The 21,574-nt window shown below is 38.5% G+C and overlaps 1 protein-coding gene across 3 annotated transcripts in view; it reads right to left on the bottom strand.

The window, feature by feature from the left end:
* The window catches only part of PLXDC2 (plexin domain containing 2), a 266,176-nt gene that overhangs the window by 86,575 nt on the left and 158,027 nt on the right, over positions 1 to 21,574 (bottom strand). For all 3 annotated transcript variants that reach the window (XM_014056257.2, XM_087712674.1, XM_087712673.1), the window contains exon 4: positions 11,305 to 11,374. In XM_014056257.2, the coding sequence (XP_013911732.1) occupies positions 11,305 to 11,374 (70 nt within the window). The remainder of the gene's footprint in view (positions 1 to 11,304; positions 11,375 to 21,574) is intronic.

Here is a 21,574-nt window from a genome sequence, read left to right as displayed (position 1 = left end):
AATATTTTCATTCTATAAATCCGATTTTGAAACTGATTTTGGACTGCAAACTTCACAGTTGCAAGTTATATTTTATATTTTGTTCTTTCTTACTTTCACCCCATTCTCTGTACCATCCCATCTTGTCTGATTAATTCCACTTTAAACTTTAAACTTTAATGGTATTTGTATGCCGCCCACTCCCTAGGGACTCTGGGCGGCTCACAGCAAATAAAACATTTAAAACATTTAAAATTACAAAATTAAAATCAACACAGCATCCATTACATCAAATGGGGCTGCAATACTCAACAGCCCCAGGCCTGCCGGAACAGCCAGGTCTTAGTCGCTTTACGGAAGGCCAGAAGGGTGGTGAGGGTCCAGATCTCAGCAGGAAGCTCATTCCACAAGGCCGGTGCAGCTACGGAGAAGGCCCTCCCTTGGGGAGAGCCGCCAACTGGCATTGTCCGGTCGACGGCACCTGGAGGAGGCCCAACCTGTGTGATCTTATTGGTTGTTGGGAGGTAAATGGCAGGAGGCGGTCTCTTAGGTAGCCAGGTCCGATACCATATAGGGCTTTAAAAGTAACGACTAGCACCTTGAAGCGAGTCCAGAGACCGATATGAAGCCAGTGCAGCTCACGGAGGATAGGTGTAACATGGGTGTATCTCGGTACACCCATTATCGCTCGAGTGGCTGCATTCTGGACCAGCTGTAGTCTTTGGACACTCTTCAGGGGCATCCCCATGTAGAGCGTGTTACAGTAATCCAGTCTTGAGGTGACGAGGGCGTGAGTGACCATTCGAAGTGCCTCCCTGTTCAGATAGGGCCGCAACTGGTGCACCACGCGAACCTTGGCAAAGGTTCCCTGGTCACAGCCGACAAATGGTGTTCTAACATCAGCTGTGGGTCCAGGAGGACACCCAGATTGCGAGCCCTCTCCGAGGGGTGAATAATTTCACCCCCCAGGCTAAGAGGTGGAATATCAGGATCATCCTTGGGAGGCAACATCAATAGACTCTCAGTCTTGTCTGGATTGAGTGCAAGCTTGTTCGCTCCCATTCAGACCCTGACAGCCTCCAGGCACTGGCACATCACTTCAACTGCTTCACTGAGTTGGCACAGGGCGGACAGATACAGTTGTGTATCGTCCGCGTATTGGTGATATTTAATCCCGTGCCGGCCTTTGATCTCACCCAGCGGCTTCATGTAGATATTGAACAGGAGGGGGGACAGGACTAAAGCCTGCGGCACCCCATATTTGAGGGGCCTAGGGGTCGATCTCTGTCCCCCGATCAACACTGACTGCAACCTGTCCGAGAGGTAGGAGGAGAACCACCGTAGGACGGTGCCTCCCATTCCCACCTCCCGTAACCGTCGCAGAAGGATACCATGGTCGATGGTATCGAAGGCCGCTGAGAGGTCAAGCAGCACTAGGATAGAGGAATGACCTCTATCCCTGGCCTGCCAGAGATCATCGGTCAGCGCGACCAAAGCAGTTTCGGTGCTGTAACCAGGCCTGAAACCTGACTGAAAGGGATCCAGATAATCCGTTTCATTCAAGGTCTGTCAGAGTTGAAAGGCCACCACCTTCTCAACAACCTTCCCCACAAATGGGAGGTTGGAGACTGGACAATAATTGTTCAAAATGGCTGGATCCAGGGAAGGTTTCTTGAGGAGGGGTCTTACCACCGCATCCTTTAAGGGGTGCGGGAAGGATCCCTCCAGAAGAGAGGTGTTAATAATCCCCTGGAGCCAACCACGCGTCACCTCCCTGCTGGCCGAGACCAGCCAGGAGGGACACGGGTCCAGTAAACAGGTGGAGGCACTCACCGCTCCCATGGCCTCGTCCACTTCCTCAGGAGCGACAAGTTGAAACTCGCTCCATAAAATCCAATCAGGACCTTCCCCCGGCACCTCGGCTGGTACCGTCCAAGTGGAGTCCAGGTCCGTCCGAATCCGAGCGATTTTATCTGACAGAAACTGGGAAAATTCCTCAGCTCTACCCTGTAGAGGTTTGTCCGCATCCCTCCCTTTCAAGAGGGAGCGGGCTATCCTAAACAGGGCGGCTGGGTGCGATTCTGTGGATGCAATAAGAGTGGAAAAATGCGCACATTTTGCCACCCGTATCGCCACTAGATAAGTCCTAACAAAGGCTCTTAATTGTGTTTGGTCGGATTCAGAGTTACTAGCCCTCCATCGTCGCTCTAGTCGTCTCTTTTGGCGCTTCATCTCCCGGAGTTCCTTGGTGAACCAAGGAGCCCTCCTGGATCCACTGCCGTGGAGAAGCCGTAAAGGCACAATCTGATTTAGAGCCTCCGCCGCCACTATATTCCAAGCAGCGACTAAGGACTCTGCTGGACTGCGGGCCAGAGATTCAGGTATCTCCCCAAGTGCCGTCTGAAATCCTGTAGGGTCCATCAGGCACCTGGGACGGAACCACCTAATCGGTTCCATCTCCCAATTGTTTATAGAGTTCTAGGGATTTTGGAAGGTTTTTTTCCCCACTACTTTGGTCATTTCCCATTTATACTTATGTTAATCATAGTTGAAAAATTTGTTTTTACATTTTAAAATAGAATATAAACTGATCTAAACCCTATGATATCTGAATTTCACTACTATTTTCAGTTTAAAAGATTAAAAATGCATTCAGCCCGGTTTAATTTGTAGTTTTACACAAAGTGCCAAGTAGATGTTTTTGATGCTGCTTCTTCTTTTAAAACATTCCTAGAAAATTAAATCCATGAAGCAAGGAAACTGTCTCTGTGTGTCATATCAACTACAGAAACCACTGATGTGAGAAACTGCCAACTTAGAAATATTATCAGATCATTTCTATCAGAGTGAAAAACTAGACACTGTGCAATTTGCTGAAATTGAGTATGCATCAGATGTTATCCAAGTGGTTGCTGTTACCTTGTCGATACCCCCAAGCCTCCTTATCTACAACGTGCTGATTAGAGAATAAAAGTCACTAGGAATCGATTATATTTAAGAATCTAACCATTTCATGTTGTTTCATATCGTTGAAAAAGATTCTATGGAAAATAAACACACATATGTTCCTTCTTAGTTATACAGGGTTGACAGTTTGCCCCATATAATTAGCTGTGCAGAAACAATCTGCATTGCAGTGTTCAAAATATAAACTTTAATAAAGGCAATATGTGAAATATTTTAAAGAAGGAATGGAAACTCATAATGTCTCATGATTTTAGACCATAATTAAGAAATTCATAGAATATTTTTCATATACCATATTTAATTCCAAAATGTATTTTGAGAAGTGCAATATTTAGTTTGATCTAGTTACTCCACTTACTTCCATAATTAACATTTATGTATTTAAATTTTCATTTTTTTTATTTCCATCACTGAAAAAGTAGTATTTTAATTTTTATCATTATAATTCCATGGAAAATCAGGCTTTTGCTGTATGTGAATTTAAGAGTTTTATTCATACTAGAGTTTTATCCATACTACATTTTTACTAACATTACTCATTCAAGGCAACAGACTTTGTTTCATAACAGCAAACTGGGGCAAAGTTCTCCATGTTTAGGATAACAAGAATTTCAAATGTGCAAATTCACATTTCATAGAACCCATTTTAGACGGCAAATTTCATTGCTTTGTCTTTTTTTACACTGTTTTAAATTTTCCTCCAAAGAGGAATACATTTTCCCACCTACAAATGAAGAAACAAGCAAAAGGAAAGGAGTGGGGTGGCTTATTCACATCTGCTTGATAGACTTTTGACAGGAAAGGGATTTCAACCTAGAAACTCCTGACTCACACTCAATTAATTTGTCTGTCAGGGATGGGCAACCTGGAAGAACTTCTCTATACACAGCAATACATCATATCTACTGACATGGGCAAAACACAGGTGGATGGACATAATGAAAACTATGATAGGACAATTAATTTCCATTGATCTAGGATCCTTGGACAGATAGATTTCAGGGGATCTGTGAATTTGTACTGGAAAAAATTACAACTTACATATTTCTATTTTTTAGTTTTTAACTGTATTTGAGCATAATTGGGTTTGTAAGTTTATCAGACTCTCAAAGGGGTCCATAATATAAAACAACTAATAAAGTATGAATTAAATAAATATGGTGTGTGTGAAACAACTAAGAGTGTCCCTGTTCTTGTAAGCTTTGGGTAATGTAGAATCTAAATCCAGATGTTGTAACTGAACCACTACTTCATTAGTGCCTACATATTTTATAGTGATTCCCATATTTAAATTATCTTTCAATCATATCCTGCAGCTACACTGTTCTCCTTACTCATTCTATTGTCTAATAGAATGAAATATTCTTTTGAAGCAGCTTATTATCTCCTACCAAAGATGTGTTAGTTGGTTAAAGCAGTGGTCCCCAACCCCCAGTCCGCGGACCGGTGCCGGGCCGTGGAGTACCTGGCACCGGGCCGCGCAGCGGCCGGGGGCCATGATCGCTGCAGCGGCCGGGGGCCATGCATTGGCCGACTCTTCACTCATGCAGCGCTGTCGCCGGAGGGGGGGAGCTGCGCGGAAGCACAGGAGCAAGTGAGGCGAGGAGGAAGAATCCCCCGCTACTACACCACCTCCGCCCCCTCCCCGAGTCAGCCGTCCCCTCAGTGAACGCCTCCGCCTCTTTCTCCTTTCTCGCCTCAGTCGGCTCGCCTGGAAGCGAGGCAAGGAGGGGGCGGACCATGCGCTGGAAGCGGAGCCCTTGGAGGCCCTGGCGGCTTCCCCGGCGGTCGTTGCTGGCCGCTCTCTTCTTTTTCTTGCTGTCCTCCTCGTTCCTCTACTTCGTCTATGTGGCGCCCGGCATTGGTAAGGGTATGAGCGCGGCCTGAGGTGGTGAGGGGCAGTCGCCAGATTCAGGCCGCCGCTGCCGCTATTGCAGCGCGTGGTGGAAAAGCGGCGGTCTTGCCCACCCCTTCCCTGCCTCCCGCCCACTCCAGTTGCCGCAGCCAGGGGTGGGGGCTCGGTGCCTGAAGTCTCTTGCCTCTCTTCCAAAATTTCGCCAATGGGCATCGGTGAAGCGCGCTCTTTCTCTTCCTCACAAAACACATTTCCTTTCCCCCCACGCGTAGTTATTGGCGATATGGACTCTTGGAGGTTGCGCTCCCGGGTCGCGTTTCCTTTTTGCAGCCCACGAGAATGCCTGGTTCTGAGCCTCAAAAAACGAGAGTTCTCTTAAGGCTGCAGAAAAGGAATATACTTTGGTCCTTGAAGCGCTTTTCCTGTTATTTGGACATTTTATATATATACGTACGTACATACGTACGGTATGTATATATGCATGCATGCATGCATGCATGCATGCATGTATGTATGTATGTGTGTGTGTGTATATATATATATATATATATATATATATGGTTATAGTTCTATAACTATAGTTACTATAGTTACTATATATAGTTCGATTCCCAAACTTGGGTATGGCTAGCTGATGAGAGCTAAATAGCTTGAAATAGATCTATATATAGATCTCTATATGGTAGTGAAGATACCTAATACTCCCACCCCCTATTTCCCCCACGACAACCTTGTGAGGTGGGGGGGCTTAGATAGAGTGAATGGGCTAAAGTTACCCAGCCAGATCAGTATCAAACATTTCCCTGACCTCATACAATCTGATATATAAACAATCAATGTGTCGTCGCGAACAACGCTCCCCCACCCCTGCGCGCGCTCAGCGGGCCACGGTAAAATTATCAAAGGCTGACTGGTCCGTGGCGATAAAAAGGTTGGGGACCACTGGGTTAAAGGACCATAAACATTCTGCCAGCCTTTATAGCTTCCAAAAACTGGTGCGTGTGTGTGTGTGTATCTTTTATAGTGACAGAAAACAACAATATATGGACACCATTCATCTTAAGCAACTTTTTGTTCGCTTTTTCTTTTAATGACCTTGTAATCCCTTACATTGGGGTGGAGTTGAGGTTGATAGAATGGAGCTGAGCGTTTACTGGCAGATGCCCTTCTTGACACCTATGTGGAGTTTACAGCAGTTATTTTCTCTTTGCACTCAGACAGGAACATATCTGCTGCTCCTAGGATTGAACTCACAGCCTAGGATAATCACAGCCTCCTGATTATGAGGAGAGAGCTCCACCTCTAGGCCACCATGCTATTCTTCTTATACTTAATTAGTTGAATTTAAAAATATATACAAGAAGGAAAATTTGATTAAGCCAAATGTACTGTTGCTATTTCTTTCCTTCCTTGTGTATGAGAAATGATAAACTCTGTGTCGTTAGATAGTTCTTCAGCAAAATTTTTGGTTGCTTTTCCTATGTGCAAAACAATTAAAATTGTTTCTGTCTTTCCTCTCACTCCTAAAGCAATTTTAAAAGCAATCAGCCCCCACCAATACTTGCAAGTTAGGAAAAGTTATCACTTCCAACTTCATTGTTCTGAAGCAAAGTGCTGCATATTCTAGAATTAGCAGAACAGGAATTGTGCAATAACAATAACTCAAATATGAGTTGTTTATAAGTTGCCTAATAATTTATCAATATAAATTCTGTTCAGAATTGTTTTCAGGTTATTTTACTTGAGTCTCTGCATACTTTCACACTGAAAGAAGTGTGCTTCCAAAACCCAGGCAAGCATTTCATATACTGAGTCCAGATTCTAACACAAGCGTTATTCATTATCTTCCATAGGACATATAAGTCTTCAGTTAATTGTACAGTTGGAGAAACTACAGTATGAATCGGATATCATGGTGGTTTCAGTTTGAATCCAATGGCCTTCTGCATTACATCTTCACTATCTTCCAAATGTTGACAACTGCAAGTTGTTGTCTTTAATCTTTTCCTAGCAAGCAAGATCACAACTCATATGTCAATTTTCAACTGTGTTACTACGGAAACTTCTGAGTGCATGGAACACAGAAATGAAGGATGAAAGCATCTCAAAATCTCTTTCATATTTATCAGCCATCCAAACTGATAGTATTATTTAAGAGCTATTTTACAAGGATGAGAAGGATATTGGTTGGACTAATGGCTCATCTTATGGTACAGGGAAATTCTGCATGTAATTCCTCCAGCTATTATGCAGCATTTTAGAAAAGAAATTAGTCAGAAGGTATTTGCCCGGGGAGCCTGTTTCTGTCTTTTCTCATAAATCAAAGTATTTCAGTGAATCCCCCTAGTTTAAATTTTTATTTGAACAGGAGATTATATGAAGATCTGAGATAGCAGTCTTAGATAGAAATAGACAAAGTGGAGTAGATTGAAAGGAAGTCAAGGGACATAATTTACAGGCTAAAATACACTTTATGAGAAATTGGTTGAAAGGATGGAAACTCCAAATTTAGTATAGGACAACTGTAGATAGGAAAGATCTTATATTCAAAGAGGTTCACCTTGAAAGTAAAGCTTAGATGTAGTGGCCTTAAATTATAGAACAACAATTTTAAGCTGAATATCTGCAGAAACATTTTGAAGGTAAAGGTAATAGTAGACTTTGTTTGGATCTACAATAGGTCATTCTACAATGATTCCTTTTTTAAAATATAACTTTATTGAAAGCTTAAAAAAGAAGAGTAAAAATTCATAAAACTTAAAACAGAATAAAAAAAGAAAAAAGAAATAAAAGAGAAAGCTAAAGTTTAAAAAGAACAAAAAAGATAACAAGTAGAAACGAAAGAAACAAGATATAAAGAAAGGGCTTTCAAACTGCTTTACAGAAGTTACAAGTACAATTGTAAATTTAACTCTTTGTCTGAAGTGACATTAAGGATTCTTACTAATTTATCCCATCTACAGTGTCAAAAACCATACCTCCTGAGTTAATTTTTTTCTGTTTATCCTATAATGATTACTATATTTTTGTGATTTTATGAAATGATATAAACTATCATTTGTTTTATCAGAACAATGATTGACTGGATTGGAATATTAATACTAGTCAATATATATTTATTTAAATAATTGGAATTAATATTGTTTTAAAAGAATTATGATTTTAAAACCATGTTTCATAAGATAATAGTTCTCCGTACTTCATAGATATAATCGGATCTTAAAAAAGCCCTCACAGAGCACTATCAACACAGCATGTTGGTTATAATTATGAGAAGTTCCCAGTTGGAGCTGCAATTGAACAATTAGGTTTTATTGCATAATTCATGTAGGAATAGATATATAAAACAGTCTTCACATGACAGTATTTATAGTTTGCAGGGGACAATGTTGCTAAATTTTATCCATTTATATATTTTTTCCTCTATACAAAAATAATAAATAAATTCTAATGTTATTATCAAAGAACCCAGTCAATGAAATAATTTTAATTTCCAACAAAATCCAATGGGGCAAATTTTAATGCCACGTGAGGTTATCCACGAAGTAGTTCAGATGAGGGGTATTATATTGGAAACAAGTAAGAGACAACTTTGCTTTGATCTGCATCCTCTCTTCATCCTGTCTGGCACTTGTGGGAGTTATTTGGCAGGTACTGGCATATGTCAAAGCAAAGTGTCTATTGAGGCCACAGTAGGGACTGAGTAGCTCCAAAAAGCAACTTCAAGTCTATGCTTTGCATGGTCTTTTATAAAAATAGATCATAGCTTCAAAAATTTAGCTTAACTCACACAGTGATTTCTGGCTACAGGCCCTCAATAGTCTAGGACCAATAAATAAATAAATAAATGGCTCTATTGACTTGCATTACTTCTTGTCCCTGTCTTTTAAATAAAACCAGTAGAGGGAAGCAGCCCTTTTTTCACACTATCATACTGATAGGGTTTTGGAACATGTTATCAGCCCAGAATACATTGGAATACAGAAGATAAGGATGCAAAAGAAATTCATCAGAGATGTCTTTTCATGGAAAGTGTTCTCACGTCTGTCTTAGCAGATTCTATCACTACAGAAATATATGCTCATGGAATACAGTGTTGCCAATTTGAAACAGTACAAAATCTGTAAAATATGTTTATTTGAAGTTATGTACCCAAAAAATCAATGTGCCAATTAGAGGATATTTTATGCAGACCAGTCCATTTTAGGAAAAACAAATGCAATGTGTGCATTTGATTGGCAATTAGGTAAAAACAAAAATAAATGTAATAATTCTGCTTTGCTTTTACTGTTACAGAATGGACTATATTTGGACTAATGTGCACATACTCTAAGTTTGAAATATATGGCAGGCCCTTTATTTTTTTTAAGATCTGAATAAGGGCCTAGGCAGGTAAGATTACTGAGCTGAATGTCTATGGAGATTCTCAGTCATCCAGGTCATGGTTGTCCCAAAGGTGCTTTTTTGAAGAGGCAACTGGATTTTCTGGTTTTTCTTTATTTCACTTCTCATTCAAGAACTTAAGCTCTGAATGGTGAGGAATGGAAGGATTTATACTCCTTGAAGACAACTGGTCATTTGCATTCTTTTTAGCGGGTTATTAAGGTTATCTATGTCATCAGGGACACCTGAGTGGTGCAAATTAGTGTGGAGCCTTCTTGGACCTGTTGAAAGGACTGTGTTGTAGATTGGAGATAGATGTTGTCATATCTCTCCCACTCTGTTGTGAGAGGGGTGTTCAATTTTGACATAGATGATCTCTTTAACCTCTCTTTCAAATCAGCGATCCCCTCTGTCCAAAATATGAACTTTGTTGTCCTGTGTCTTTTAAATGCAGTTGGACTGCTGAATGTAGTCCTGATGTGTTTGGTCTCCAATGTTGTGCCATGTGTTTATGAACTGGTTGTTTTGTTTCCCCAATATACAGATCTGCACATGGCTCACTGCATTGTATTGCATATACCATATTGTTCAGTTTCTGTCTGGGTGGTTTGATCCTTGAGGTGGACAAGCTTCTGCCTAAGTGTATTTTTGGGTTTGAAGTGTGCATGTGTGTTATGTTGGCTGAAGATTCTCCTGAGCTTTTCTGATATGCCTGCAACGTACGGAATGACAACATTGCTTCATTTATCGTTCTCTATTACTTCATTGTCTATTACGGAGGAGCTCCTGTAGGGTCTTTTTTGAGATGTATGTTGCAAGCATATTGGAAAAGGTCAGGGGAATCTTCAGCCAACATAACATATGTGTACAGTTCAAACCCCTCAGCATGGATGTTAAAACAAAGAAACCTTGGTGCTTATTTCTCCCGAAGTCAGAATCTGAAATTTTATGTTAATAGCCTTTCTTATCATTAGAAAACTTTTAGGCCTTTAGTAGTTTCCCAGTTTTCAGAATTAGCATTCATAGGAATCCCGTATGATATATGCACCTCTAGAACAATTAATTACATCAATAATGGCAGTACATACTGATTTTCGTCAGACATGGGAGTCAAATAACCTTGGCAAAATAAGAATTGAGGACAAGGATACACTAATTGCCCAAATGAGCCAGCAATTAGTGTTGGCTCTTCCCCCCTCCTTTTTCATTAATTAAGGGTCATTTTTTTTATAGCTAGTAAAAAATTTTATAACGAACAGAGAAATACAGAGCTGATGAAAATAGAACTAAACTTTATTAAGTTAATCACATTTTATTTAAATGTTCAGAATCGGACAATTTCCAGCTATAGAAATCTTATTCTAGTAGCTATCCCATTGAATGGTGTGAATTTGGCAAAGAATGAGATAAAAATAGGGTACAGCTATATTCATTGTTGATGTGCCAGCTCTTCAAAGTAACCCAAACCAGGAAACAAATCCAAGAACATTAGCACTAATTTTATTGTACAGTTACAGTAACAGAATCTTGCAAATCCAAAAGCACTTGCCTCCTCCCCTGCCTTTACATTTCAGAGAACTAGGGAGGGTCAATTCTCTACCCCCATTCCTCCTTTGTATTAAGATTTCATTTATGAGACCATTGTGTAAGTTGCAGCTCTTCCCTCCTATCTCTTAAGATTATTCTTACATGGTGTCATCTCAGTCATCTATGAGGGAATGTGACTTTTTCAAGCATATTCTTCCCCAGAGCTGCCCTGCAATACTTGGAAAACATGTAACTGCTTCAAAGCCCTGCAGAAAGAGACAAGGGAAATGCCTCTGTGCAAGCCAAAGCATTATATTTTTTGGGAGTCCTACTAATAAAAAAACCCACCTTCTCTTTCCAAGGACACATTTGACTATTCGGGCAAAGAAAAAAAAACTTATTCAAAATGATTAGGGGTGTGTGTGTGTGTGTGTGTGTGTGTTAGAGAGAGGGGCGGGGACATGTTTGCATAAAAGATAGACTGCGTTTGAATGAACTCACATTTCCTTAAAATATGAAAAAAAAATCTACTTGATTTGAAATGTCAGATTTTTGTCAGATTATGCAAAGTGAACGCTAAGGAAGCCACTTACCCCCAGTTGCAACAGTAATTTCACGTAGGAAATGGCCATAAAATGGAAAATCGAAGGACAGATTCACTCTCTGCAAGGAACAACACCAAAAGATAAAATTAATAAAGGAAATTAGAGCAAAGAATCAGTTACTTCAGAACATGATCCAGCTCTCAAAAGCTGCTTCCATCTTAAGGCTTTTTAACATTAGTTTTCCTCATTTTCTTTTTTTTAGTATTAAAACTGACTAAAAAGATTTAGCAATATATAAAGGAGCTTTTCAAAATCCTATAATTCTCACACAGAACGGATATGCTGTTTTGGGATTATTGAAGGTCTCATCTAAGCCACTGGAAGCACGGCAGATTGGGAAGCTTCATAAAAAGAAAGAAGTTTAAAAGTGTTAGTGAAAACTGAGTCCGTCATCCAGGTATATTTGATGCTATCCTTTTCAAAGCAGATAGGCCAGTACTGAATTTGCAATTCTCTGTTGCTCATATTTCCCTGAACTAATTTTCTTTTAGTCAATTTTATTATAGTCTTTCCTCTAGGTACGCGGGTATCAAACTGGTGGCCCATGAGCCAAATGCATCATGCGCCGACCCTAGCTTCACAAAGAGAAAAAAAATGTTGCAAAACATTATGTGATGGCAACATGGCACCACTAGTTTGACACCCATGCTCTTTTTGCATTGACAACAACCCTATGTCATAAACTTGAGTGAATTTCCATAGGTAAGAATACTTAGATCCACATAGTTAGATACTTAGATAAACTATCAACTCATTTCCTTGTATTTGGCTAACAGCAATATATGAGCACAGCCACTGTATTGATAGAAAAAGTTTATGTTTTATGCTCTATAGGCTCAGTCATATAGTGACTTAGTCAATATATTATTATTATTATGTTGCAGAAAATAACAAGACTTAGACGTCTCGGGATCAAGAAGAAGTTTATTGGCAGCTAGGTTCAGAAAACTAGTCAAAGGCTAGTATACAAGTTCTGAACAACCCTTATCATCGAAGCATGCATTCTTATACATTCTCAAAAGCAGCGTAATACGGAAACACTGAACTCATTTCTTATTGGTTATCTTGAGGAAAGAAGCCTTATAAGTAGATATTATCTTACTTCTCCTTTTGTCTTGTGCCATAGGTATTGACTATGTGTCTCTGTACGAACTTTAGCTGAACTATGTGGTTTTGGGCTTTTGACATTTTCCTGTTTTTGTATATGTCTTACAACCAGGTTTTTATGTCTCCCTTGTGCCACGTCTCCCTTTTATATTTTAATTCACATTTTATCCTGCTTTAATTAGCCATGGACGGTATATGAAATACATTTCATTTGGAAGGGATAGTTCTGTCCTGAGTGTCACTAATAGTTCTGCAGAATTGTGCAAAGCAGAAAGAGACCGATTTTACCATTTATGATGTGACAGATAATAAGAAAAGCATATCTTCAAAATTTTACAATTTATCACCATCAGTACCCTGCTAAAGGTTGAGTTAGCTACATGCTTCAATATGAGATTACAGAATGAGTTTCTTACTATGTAAAGCACAAGAAACTTTGGCTGCACATAGCTTTGGAATGGATTCTGGAAAGATGTTCTGCCATGCAGTCACTGATCTTAATCTCTTTAAAATGGTCCCTTTAAATATTTACATAATCTTCATTTAAAGTTATACCCATCCACTTTCAAAAAAAATTCTAGATAAAATACTTAACCTGGTATCAATTGTATTTTGTACTCTAATACTTAAGATTAGATTTCCTTTCTTCATAGTAAAACAGAAATCCTTATTAATATCCGTTTACAATCAAGAGCATTAACTCTATTTTATGAAGATACCATCCCAATCAAAAAGGAATGTACAAAATGCAAGATTTTATATAAAATATTTTCTGATGTGATATTAATAACATTTATATATATCAGTGCTTCAAGGCAAGCTAAATCATGAAATAGAATCTACAAAAAATAATGGAACTCTACAGATAAAGGCTGTAATAGAAATTCGTTCAGCGAAAGGTGGGACATTTATGCCATCATTTAAAATGCATGATGAGTCAAATCCAATTTTAGAGATGTATTTTGAAGCCAATAATTCATTCTCATTCTCTCTGTCTCTCTCTATGTCTGTCTGTCTGACAGTCTGTCTGTCCATCTGTCTGTCTGTCTGTCTGTCTCTCTCTCACACACACACATGCACACGCACTCAAGGCATCTGTATGTTCAAAGGCAGAAGGACTTACAAATTTCTAAAATGGGAGAATGGATGGTGAAGATGGTGGAATTGGCAGACATGATTGATTTGATGACAGAAAAGTGGCAAATTTAATTCTACGTGGAAACCATTATTGGACTTTTGCAAAAACAACAACAACAAACCCCCCTCCCCAAAAAACTGGTTTGCGGATTTGATGATTAGAATTATATGAGCTTATCAAAATAATGAAGACAAATGTTAACCTTAGTTTAAGAGTTCGATGTACTCTTATATCTTTATCTCTATCAAAGAAAGTTGGAAATCATTCTTTTCCTATTTTTCTTACTTTTTCCCCTGCACTTTTATTCTTACCCCCTTCCAAGACTTCCCCCCTTTTTAATTTTCCATTTCTGTTTCTTTATTTCTTATCTTGGTATCTTTTTGAAAAATAACAAAGCTATAAGAATTCTTACTTTATATACTAGTGTAAATAGTCATAAGCAAATAATATTGTGTTCCCTGGGAAGAGGCATTGGAGAAGAAGTTCAACTCTTCTTCATTGCATAAGAAGCTGGGCAGCAGTCATTCTAACTTTGGTTGAGCAGAAATACTGGGAACTACAGTTGAATTCTATAATTATTTCTTTTCTGAAAGTTCCCGAACTAGCAGAGCAGATTTATCCTCATTTGAGTCAAAGTAAATTGGACAATAGTTTAAAACAAACCCATATTTTCTAGAAATAGTGGTTTGTTTATATTAACACATAAACCATGGTTCTTCATCATACCTGACCTTAAAAATTACAATAAATCAAATCCAAGAAAACCACATTTTGATTCCAAAGACTGTCTATTGTCTGTTCTTCTCTCATATAACTGCTGCAAATGTTTCCAACAAGTTGAAATTAATTTAGGAAGATTCCATTCAATTTGCAAAAATAACCTTGAATATTTGTGAACTGGGTTACATATAATCAAAAAAAGTAGGCAATCAGGCAAAAAATATGTCATCGGTTAAACAGAAAAGAAAAAACTAAGCCAGTGCTCAAAGCTGTGATTTTTCTCTGTTTGATTAAACCAAGACCACATTTTCTAATTTCCAGAGTAGTGAAAATTATGTTTGCCCAGACATACTCTCATTGAATTCATGGCAGTTGATTCTGAGGACCAGTGTATATAAGATTACACTCTAATTTACATTAAGTAATCCTCTGTAAAGTATTCTTGATATATACATATTTACTTTCCAGTTCCTATTCAAAATTCAAAAACTTAACTTAGTTTCAAGCTGATGATTTAGCCAAAAAATCACTTCTTTATTTACCTTCCAATATTCTACAAGTATATCCACAAATGTTTTCTTATTACTTAATGAAAATAAAGCCACGGATATCCTTTCTATTTCCCTCTCAACATTTTCTTCCTTATCCTTTACACATTTACTCTTTTATTGCAAATTCCAGACTCTTCCTTTAGAGCTCACAATCTTGATGCTTCTTTGATCTTTACACTGTCTCACATAATCTACCTCTCCTGCAAAAGCTTTAAGTTCATTTCCCTCCCTTTATTTCAGCTTTTGCCTTAAAGGCAACTCCTTTGTACTGTTGGACACAGAACACAATGAGCCTCTTATTTGAAAATCCTCTTTTTCCTTAACAATAGTTGATGCTTTCTTTTCAAAATATGTTTGCACAAAATAAGTTTCACTCCCTTTGATGGCATTGGTTCTATGCAAAAATTCACAGATAAGGCAACTTTCTTATTACAATTTATAATTGATATAAATTTTAGGCCCTAATAGCCTTGGATAAAACATAACCTAGAGCTCCAGTTATGAACAACTTTGTTTTCCACTTACTTTGGGTGGTAAATTAATAATTATACAATAATTCTAATGTACTTAGCTCACTAATGAATACTTTCTACTTCTGTCTAACAATGGCAAGAAATAAATAGGGGCTTAAAATTCCTACCTAGTTCTCGCAAGTAGTTTCCTTAAATCACTTCCTTGTGTGGTTGCTAAAAGAAATAGGAAGATTTTGGTCATTAAAAACTTGCCTTCCACACCTTAAATCATAGCATGGCCTCAGTTCCAAGAGGCCAAATATATTTATTGGTTTCATAGCTAACCATTGTTTATTGTTAAACTTCTTCGAAGTAGTCTTAGTTTTTTGAGCAACTTTTTCTCCTGTGCCTTCTCATGAAAATGTGAATAAATCCAAACAGCTCAGTAACTTCAATTATGCAAATGGACCGTGGATGTTATAAATCAGGAATGAATATCTGTACTGAGTAATTCTCAATTTCCTCCTCATTCTTCTTGTCACTAGCTGACTTTGGTGCCAGGACCTTGGCTTATATTTAAGACCATCGTGTATAATACTGGTTTGTTTCAAAAGTTGATAACACAAATTAAGCTAGAATTGCCAAATTAGAATATAATGGGATTTTATACAGTCCAGAAACTTTAAATCAAATCTGATGTCTTACAAAAGAGAACAGACTGAAATAATTTAAATTGAAGTACTGGTATGATATTTCCTTGTCTCAACTTCTTCCTGTTCTTTTCAGGCCTTAATAAAACAGTGAACACTTTTACATAAAGAGACACAGCTCTTCTTAATTTGGTCTGCTCATTTTACATCTTGCAGCTAACAAAGTTTGTTCCATCAAAAGTGATTATGTACGCTGCTCTAAGAAAAGCAACTTCCTTCCTTGGTATCTTTAATTCATGGGTGTACAACTTTTTTCAGCCTAAGGGACAGCTTCAGCTATTGAGCAATGTGTCAAGTCTTGCTCTCTAAAGCAAATATGAACATATTTAAGAACTTTATTATTTTTCATTGTTTATTTTTATTATTTTATTTTCCATTTAATGGACCAAATTAGGAGATTATCCTGCAGATAATTGCAGCAATACACATACATTGTATTAGCCAATCTGGAAATTGACAGTGATTTCAAGGTAGCTGATTTATTCGTTGCTGCAGAAATCTGGTCCATGAAAGTATGTTGCCCTGATACCAAAAAACTAAAACTAAGCTGTACTTTACCTTCTTTATCCTTCAATCTTCTACATTCACAAATGCAGAGAAACCCATTCCAATTCTTATTATTAAAAATAATGCAAGCAGATAGCCTTCAAATCAAAACCATTTGTTTAATGACAACTTGAAGTTACAATGGCACTGAAAAAAGTGCCAGTGACTGCTTCTTACATTTATGACCATTTCTCATCTCCTGATTACATGCTCAAAATTCTGACACTTGGCAATCAACCTGCATTTATGGTGGTTACAACATCCAAAGGTCACATGGTAGCCATTTGTGAACTTTTGGGAAGCAAAGTCAGTGGAAAAAGTTGTATTTGCCTAATGTCTGTGATTCACTTAACGATTGCTTAACAACATGCCAAAAATGTCATAAGATCAGAGGTAATTCACTTAACTACTGCCTTCCTGAGCAACAGAAATTCCGACTCCAATTGTGGTTGTCAGCCTAAGACTACAGGTACTCTATTATGCATTATTTCCTTTTTAGGTGACTGTCGGACACTGGATCATGTAGTCACTAGCTGCCATTTGATACCTTACACAGCAGGAAAAGCAGACTTTCTTCAACTAAACAAATATTGTGCTTAATTGGATAAATATATAGAACACCTACTATTATGAATCAACTTATTTTAAAATGTAACCTATAGCTTACATGTATAATTTCTTGAATTCCTCAAACCTTACAGAATTGACTACATACAGTATTTCCATCATATGTGTACCACAGTATTATGTGCTCCTAACTATCTTGACCCCTTCCAGTCAGGCTTCAGGCCCGGTTACAGCACAGAAACCGCTTGACCGATGATCGCTTGACCAATGATCTCTGGAGAGCCAGAGATGATCTCTGGAGAGCCAGAGATGGAGGCCACGCGTCCATCCTGGTTCTCCTTGACCTCTCAGCGGCTTTCGATACCATCGACCATGGTATCCTTCTGCGACGACTGCGGGAGATGGGGGTGGGCGGCACTGTTCTGCAGTGGTTCTCCTCCTACCTCTCGGACAGGTTGCAGTCGGTGTCGGTGGGGGGGCAGAGATCGTCCCCGAGGCCCCTAACTTATGGGGTGCCGCAGGGTTCGGTCTTATCCCCCCTGCTGTTTAACATTTACATGAAACCGCTGGGCGAGATCATTCGGAGGCACGGGATAAAATACCATCAATACGCAGACGATACACAGTTGTATCTGTCCGCCCCGTGCCAACTCAATGAAGCGGTGGACGTGATGAACCGGGGTCTTGAGGCTGTTAAAGACTGGATGAGAGCTAACAAACTGGTACTCAACCCGGATAAGACCAAGTGGCTGTTGTGTTTTCCTCCCAACAATTTGGCCGACGTTCCATCACTCAGGCTGGGGGGTCAAAATTTATACCCCTCAGACAGGGTCCGCAACTTGGGAGTCCTCCTGGATCCACAGCTGAGTTTTGACCATCATTTATCAGCTGTGACCAGGGGGGCATTTGCCCAGGTTCACCTGGTGCGCCAGTTGCGGCCCTACCTGAACCAGGAGGCCCTCACAACAGTCACTCGAGCCCTTGTGATCTCTAGGCTGGAATACTGCAATGTGCTCTACATGGGGCTGCCCTTGAAGAGCATCCGGCGACTTCAGCTAGTCCAAAATGCAGCCGCGCGAGTGATTGTGGGCGCACCACGGTTTGCCCACATAACACCGATCCTCCGTGAGCTGCGTTGGCTACCTGTTGGTCTCCGGGTACACTTCAAGGTCCTACTTACCATTCATAAAGCGCTCCATGGTAGTGGATCTGGCTATTTGAGAGACCGCCTTCTGCCGATTACCTCCCTCCGTCCCATCAGATCGCATAGAGTAGGCCTCCTCCGAATTCCATCCGCCAGTCAGTGCCGACTGGCGACTACGCGGAGGAGAGCCTTCTCAGTTGCAGCTCCGACGCTATGGAACAATCTCCCCGTGGAGATCCACACCCTCACCACCATCCAGGCCTTCCGCACAGCCCTCAAGATCTGGCTATCCCGTCAGGCCTGGGGATAAGACTTTACTCTTGCCCCTCCCGAATGTTGAATGAATGTTGGGTTTTTACTGCTAATTATTTTTATTCACATTTTCTTTTTGTGTTTTGTCCTGCACTCCCCCCCCCTATTATTGTAAGCCGCCCTGAGTCCCCTCAGGGAAAAGGGCGGCCTATAAATGCTTAATAAAATGAAAAAAAAATGAAATGAAATAATTGTGTTACTGTTATCCGTGTGCTCTATGCCAGTGTTTTTCAACCACTGTGCCGCGGCACACTAGTGTGCCGTGACATAGTGTAAGGTGTGCCGTGGGAAAATTACTTTATATATAGTCAATATAGGCACAGAGTTAAATTTCTTTAACATTTTCTAATGGTGGTGTGCCTCGTGATTTTTTTCATGAAAAAAGTGTGCCTTTGCACAAAAAAGGTTGAAAAACACTGCTCTATGCCACTTGCTAAATAAATAAATAAATAAATAAATAGAAACAAACAGTTCTGTAAGTAACCATTTAATAATTGAAATCTTTTTTTCCCTATGTGTTCATGTGTGTGTTTGTTCTTTTTCTTAGGGAGCTATCTGCATTTTCTCCATGAATTTCCGCATGATATAACATTATGTACTTCATAATGACAAGATGTAACTCTTTAACAAGGATAAAGAAAACAGGCAAGTTCTGACAAGGAAACTATTAGAAATTTCAACACTTTGACAGTTCTTTTATTTGCCTCCTTCCTACTTTTTTTCAAATTTATTATGTTTGAGAAACTGGAATAAAGCATAAAACCGTGAAACCATGTCAAGTCTAAGAAAAAGCCACATTTTCTCCTTGTTCTTTGAGAGAAAAGGGTTATAATCTAGATTTAATTGTAATTGGTATTCTGGATTTTTTTTTAAAAAAAAAAGTTTGAATGAATTTGATATATGAGATTCTTGCATATGAAATGAATTGCCAAGGTTAAACATATTAAATATCTACTTGATTGCAGAGCCACTTCTGAGAAACATACATTAATTTGGTCTGGTAAAGGGTAAAGTTATTATAAAACTATTATTCTATAATGGTTTGCTAAAAGATCGTTTAAACTAAGATAAGTAGAACTAATCGTTTTGGTCAAAAAAGGCAACCATTTATTACAGCAGATTACTATTCTGTCTTTTGGTAGCTTTTAGACTAAAAATATCAAGAAAAAGCAGAAAAAAATCATGTTTCTGCTTTCTAACTTTTAAAATGGTAAAGTGATATTGGATGTTCTCCTGTATTGAAATGTTTTGCCCAAAACAAGGTTATTTCTAAAAATTATGATTTGCACCCAAGTATTTATATTTATGGTTAATAATTTGAGACTAAGTAGTCATTTCAGAATTCCACAAAAAAAATTTTTTTTGTACATGATCATCCTTATGAAAATTTTGATTGAATTAGCTCAATAAGAAGCAAGTTACCATCGTCATATCTCTGTAACCAATTCTCATTTTGGTCTTGAAGTTTCTGCAGCTACTTTCAAATATGGTTCATATGCAAAGAAATTAAAGTACCCACCACTTGAGCATAACTATGCCATTAGAGCATTAATGTTATTTTTTTTTAATTTGTCTGGATGAAACTTGCTTTCATATAAACAAAAATAATCTTTAGTTGTCATCCCAAAATTGTTAATTGAAGTACAACCGTTAATTACCATAACAAAAACCGATATTAATTGCTAATGCTTAATATTATTTTCATCAAAGCATTCTTCTGTATAGCATAAATCTCAGAGTAACAATTCTTCATATAAAACTGTAGATCGCAAAATTAAGTCAAGTGAAAAGTACCATGAAGTTTATGTAACTTGCTATGTGCCAGCCCTTCAAGTTAAACCAAGTCAAGAAACGGATAGCACAAAGAATCCTGTAATATTTCTTTATTGTTTTAGATTAACAGATAATAACAGAATGTTGAAAGTTTGTCCAAATTTGTCTGACCCCTATTATGGTAAACAAAATCAGAACAGTGGTTAGAATGTAATACAGCAGGCTACTTATGCTGACTGTTGTCTGCCAACTGTTCGGCAGTTTGAGTTTCACTGACTCAAGATTGACTCAACCTTCCATTTTCCCGAGGATGGTAAAATGAGGACCCAGATTGTTGGGGGCAGTATGCTGATGCTATAAACCGCAGAGGACTGTAAAGTATTGTGAAGCGGTATACACATCTAAATGCGATTGTGATTTGTTTCCATCTCTGTGCTGTATATTATAGCTTTGTTTAACAATTATTCAAAGTTATGACAGACAACAAAAAAAAGCTACCTGTCTTCAAAGTTATGACTGCCACTTCCCTCTCCCATATGGTTAAGTGATTGCATATTGGGTGCTCAATATCTACATTTTGTAACATTTGTTGTTGTTTTTTTACAATAGTAAAGTGCAACCCTCCCCACCTATGAGATATGTTGGATTCACTAAAAACCATGTGGCTCACTTGCTTTATAAGCATCACAAAAGTAATAAAAATAGTAACATTGAGTCAGATCACATGATGCTTTGCTTAATAACTTATGACCAAAATTCTGGGCTCGGTTGTGACTGTAAGTGGAAGATTACCTGTACTATTTTCTGAAAGTTTCTCCTTAATGATTCACATTTTAAAGGTCATCTTTAAATTACTTTACATTACATGATAATGGAATCTCGTCCTTCTTTATCAAGATTCTGATCTCATCATCAAACCAGAATATGCATTACAATTATGCAGCCACAGACTTCACTTAAATGAGTTTGGTGTGCTTAACTGCATGAAAAGTTGGATGTTGGAACAGATCATTTATTTATATCCTGCCATTATTTTTATAATCATTTTACTTATTTTTATAAATAACTCAGGACAATGAACATGTCTAACACTCATGTTCCCTTCCCCCTCACCATAACTAGTTAGGTAAGTTGGGTTAAAAGAGAGTGGCCAAAAGATACCCAGCTGGCTTTTTGTGCAACCCAGGACTGAATTCATAGTATCCCAATTTCTAGCCTGCTGCCTTTATTACTACAGT

The sequence above is a fragment of the Thamnophis sirtalis genome, unplaced genomic scaffold, assembly GCF_051295495.1.
Source record: "Thamnophis sirtalis isolate CommonGarterSnake01/CBP01778 unplaced genomic scaffold, rThaSir2_p1.2 scaffold_4, whole genome shotgun sequence".
NCBI classification, from domain to species: domain Eukaryota; kingdom Metazoa; phylum Chordata; class Lepidosauria; order Squamata; family Natricidae; genus Thamnophis; species Thamnophis sirtalis.
The sequence above is the reverse complement of the archived record's forward strand: the minus strand, read 5'-3'. Positions and strand labels throughout refer to the sequence as shown.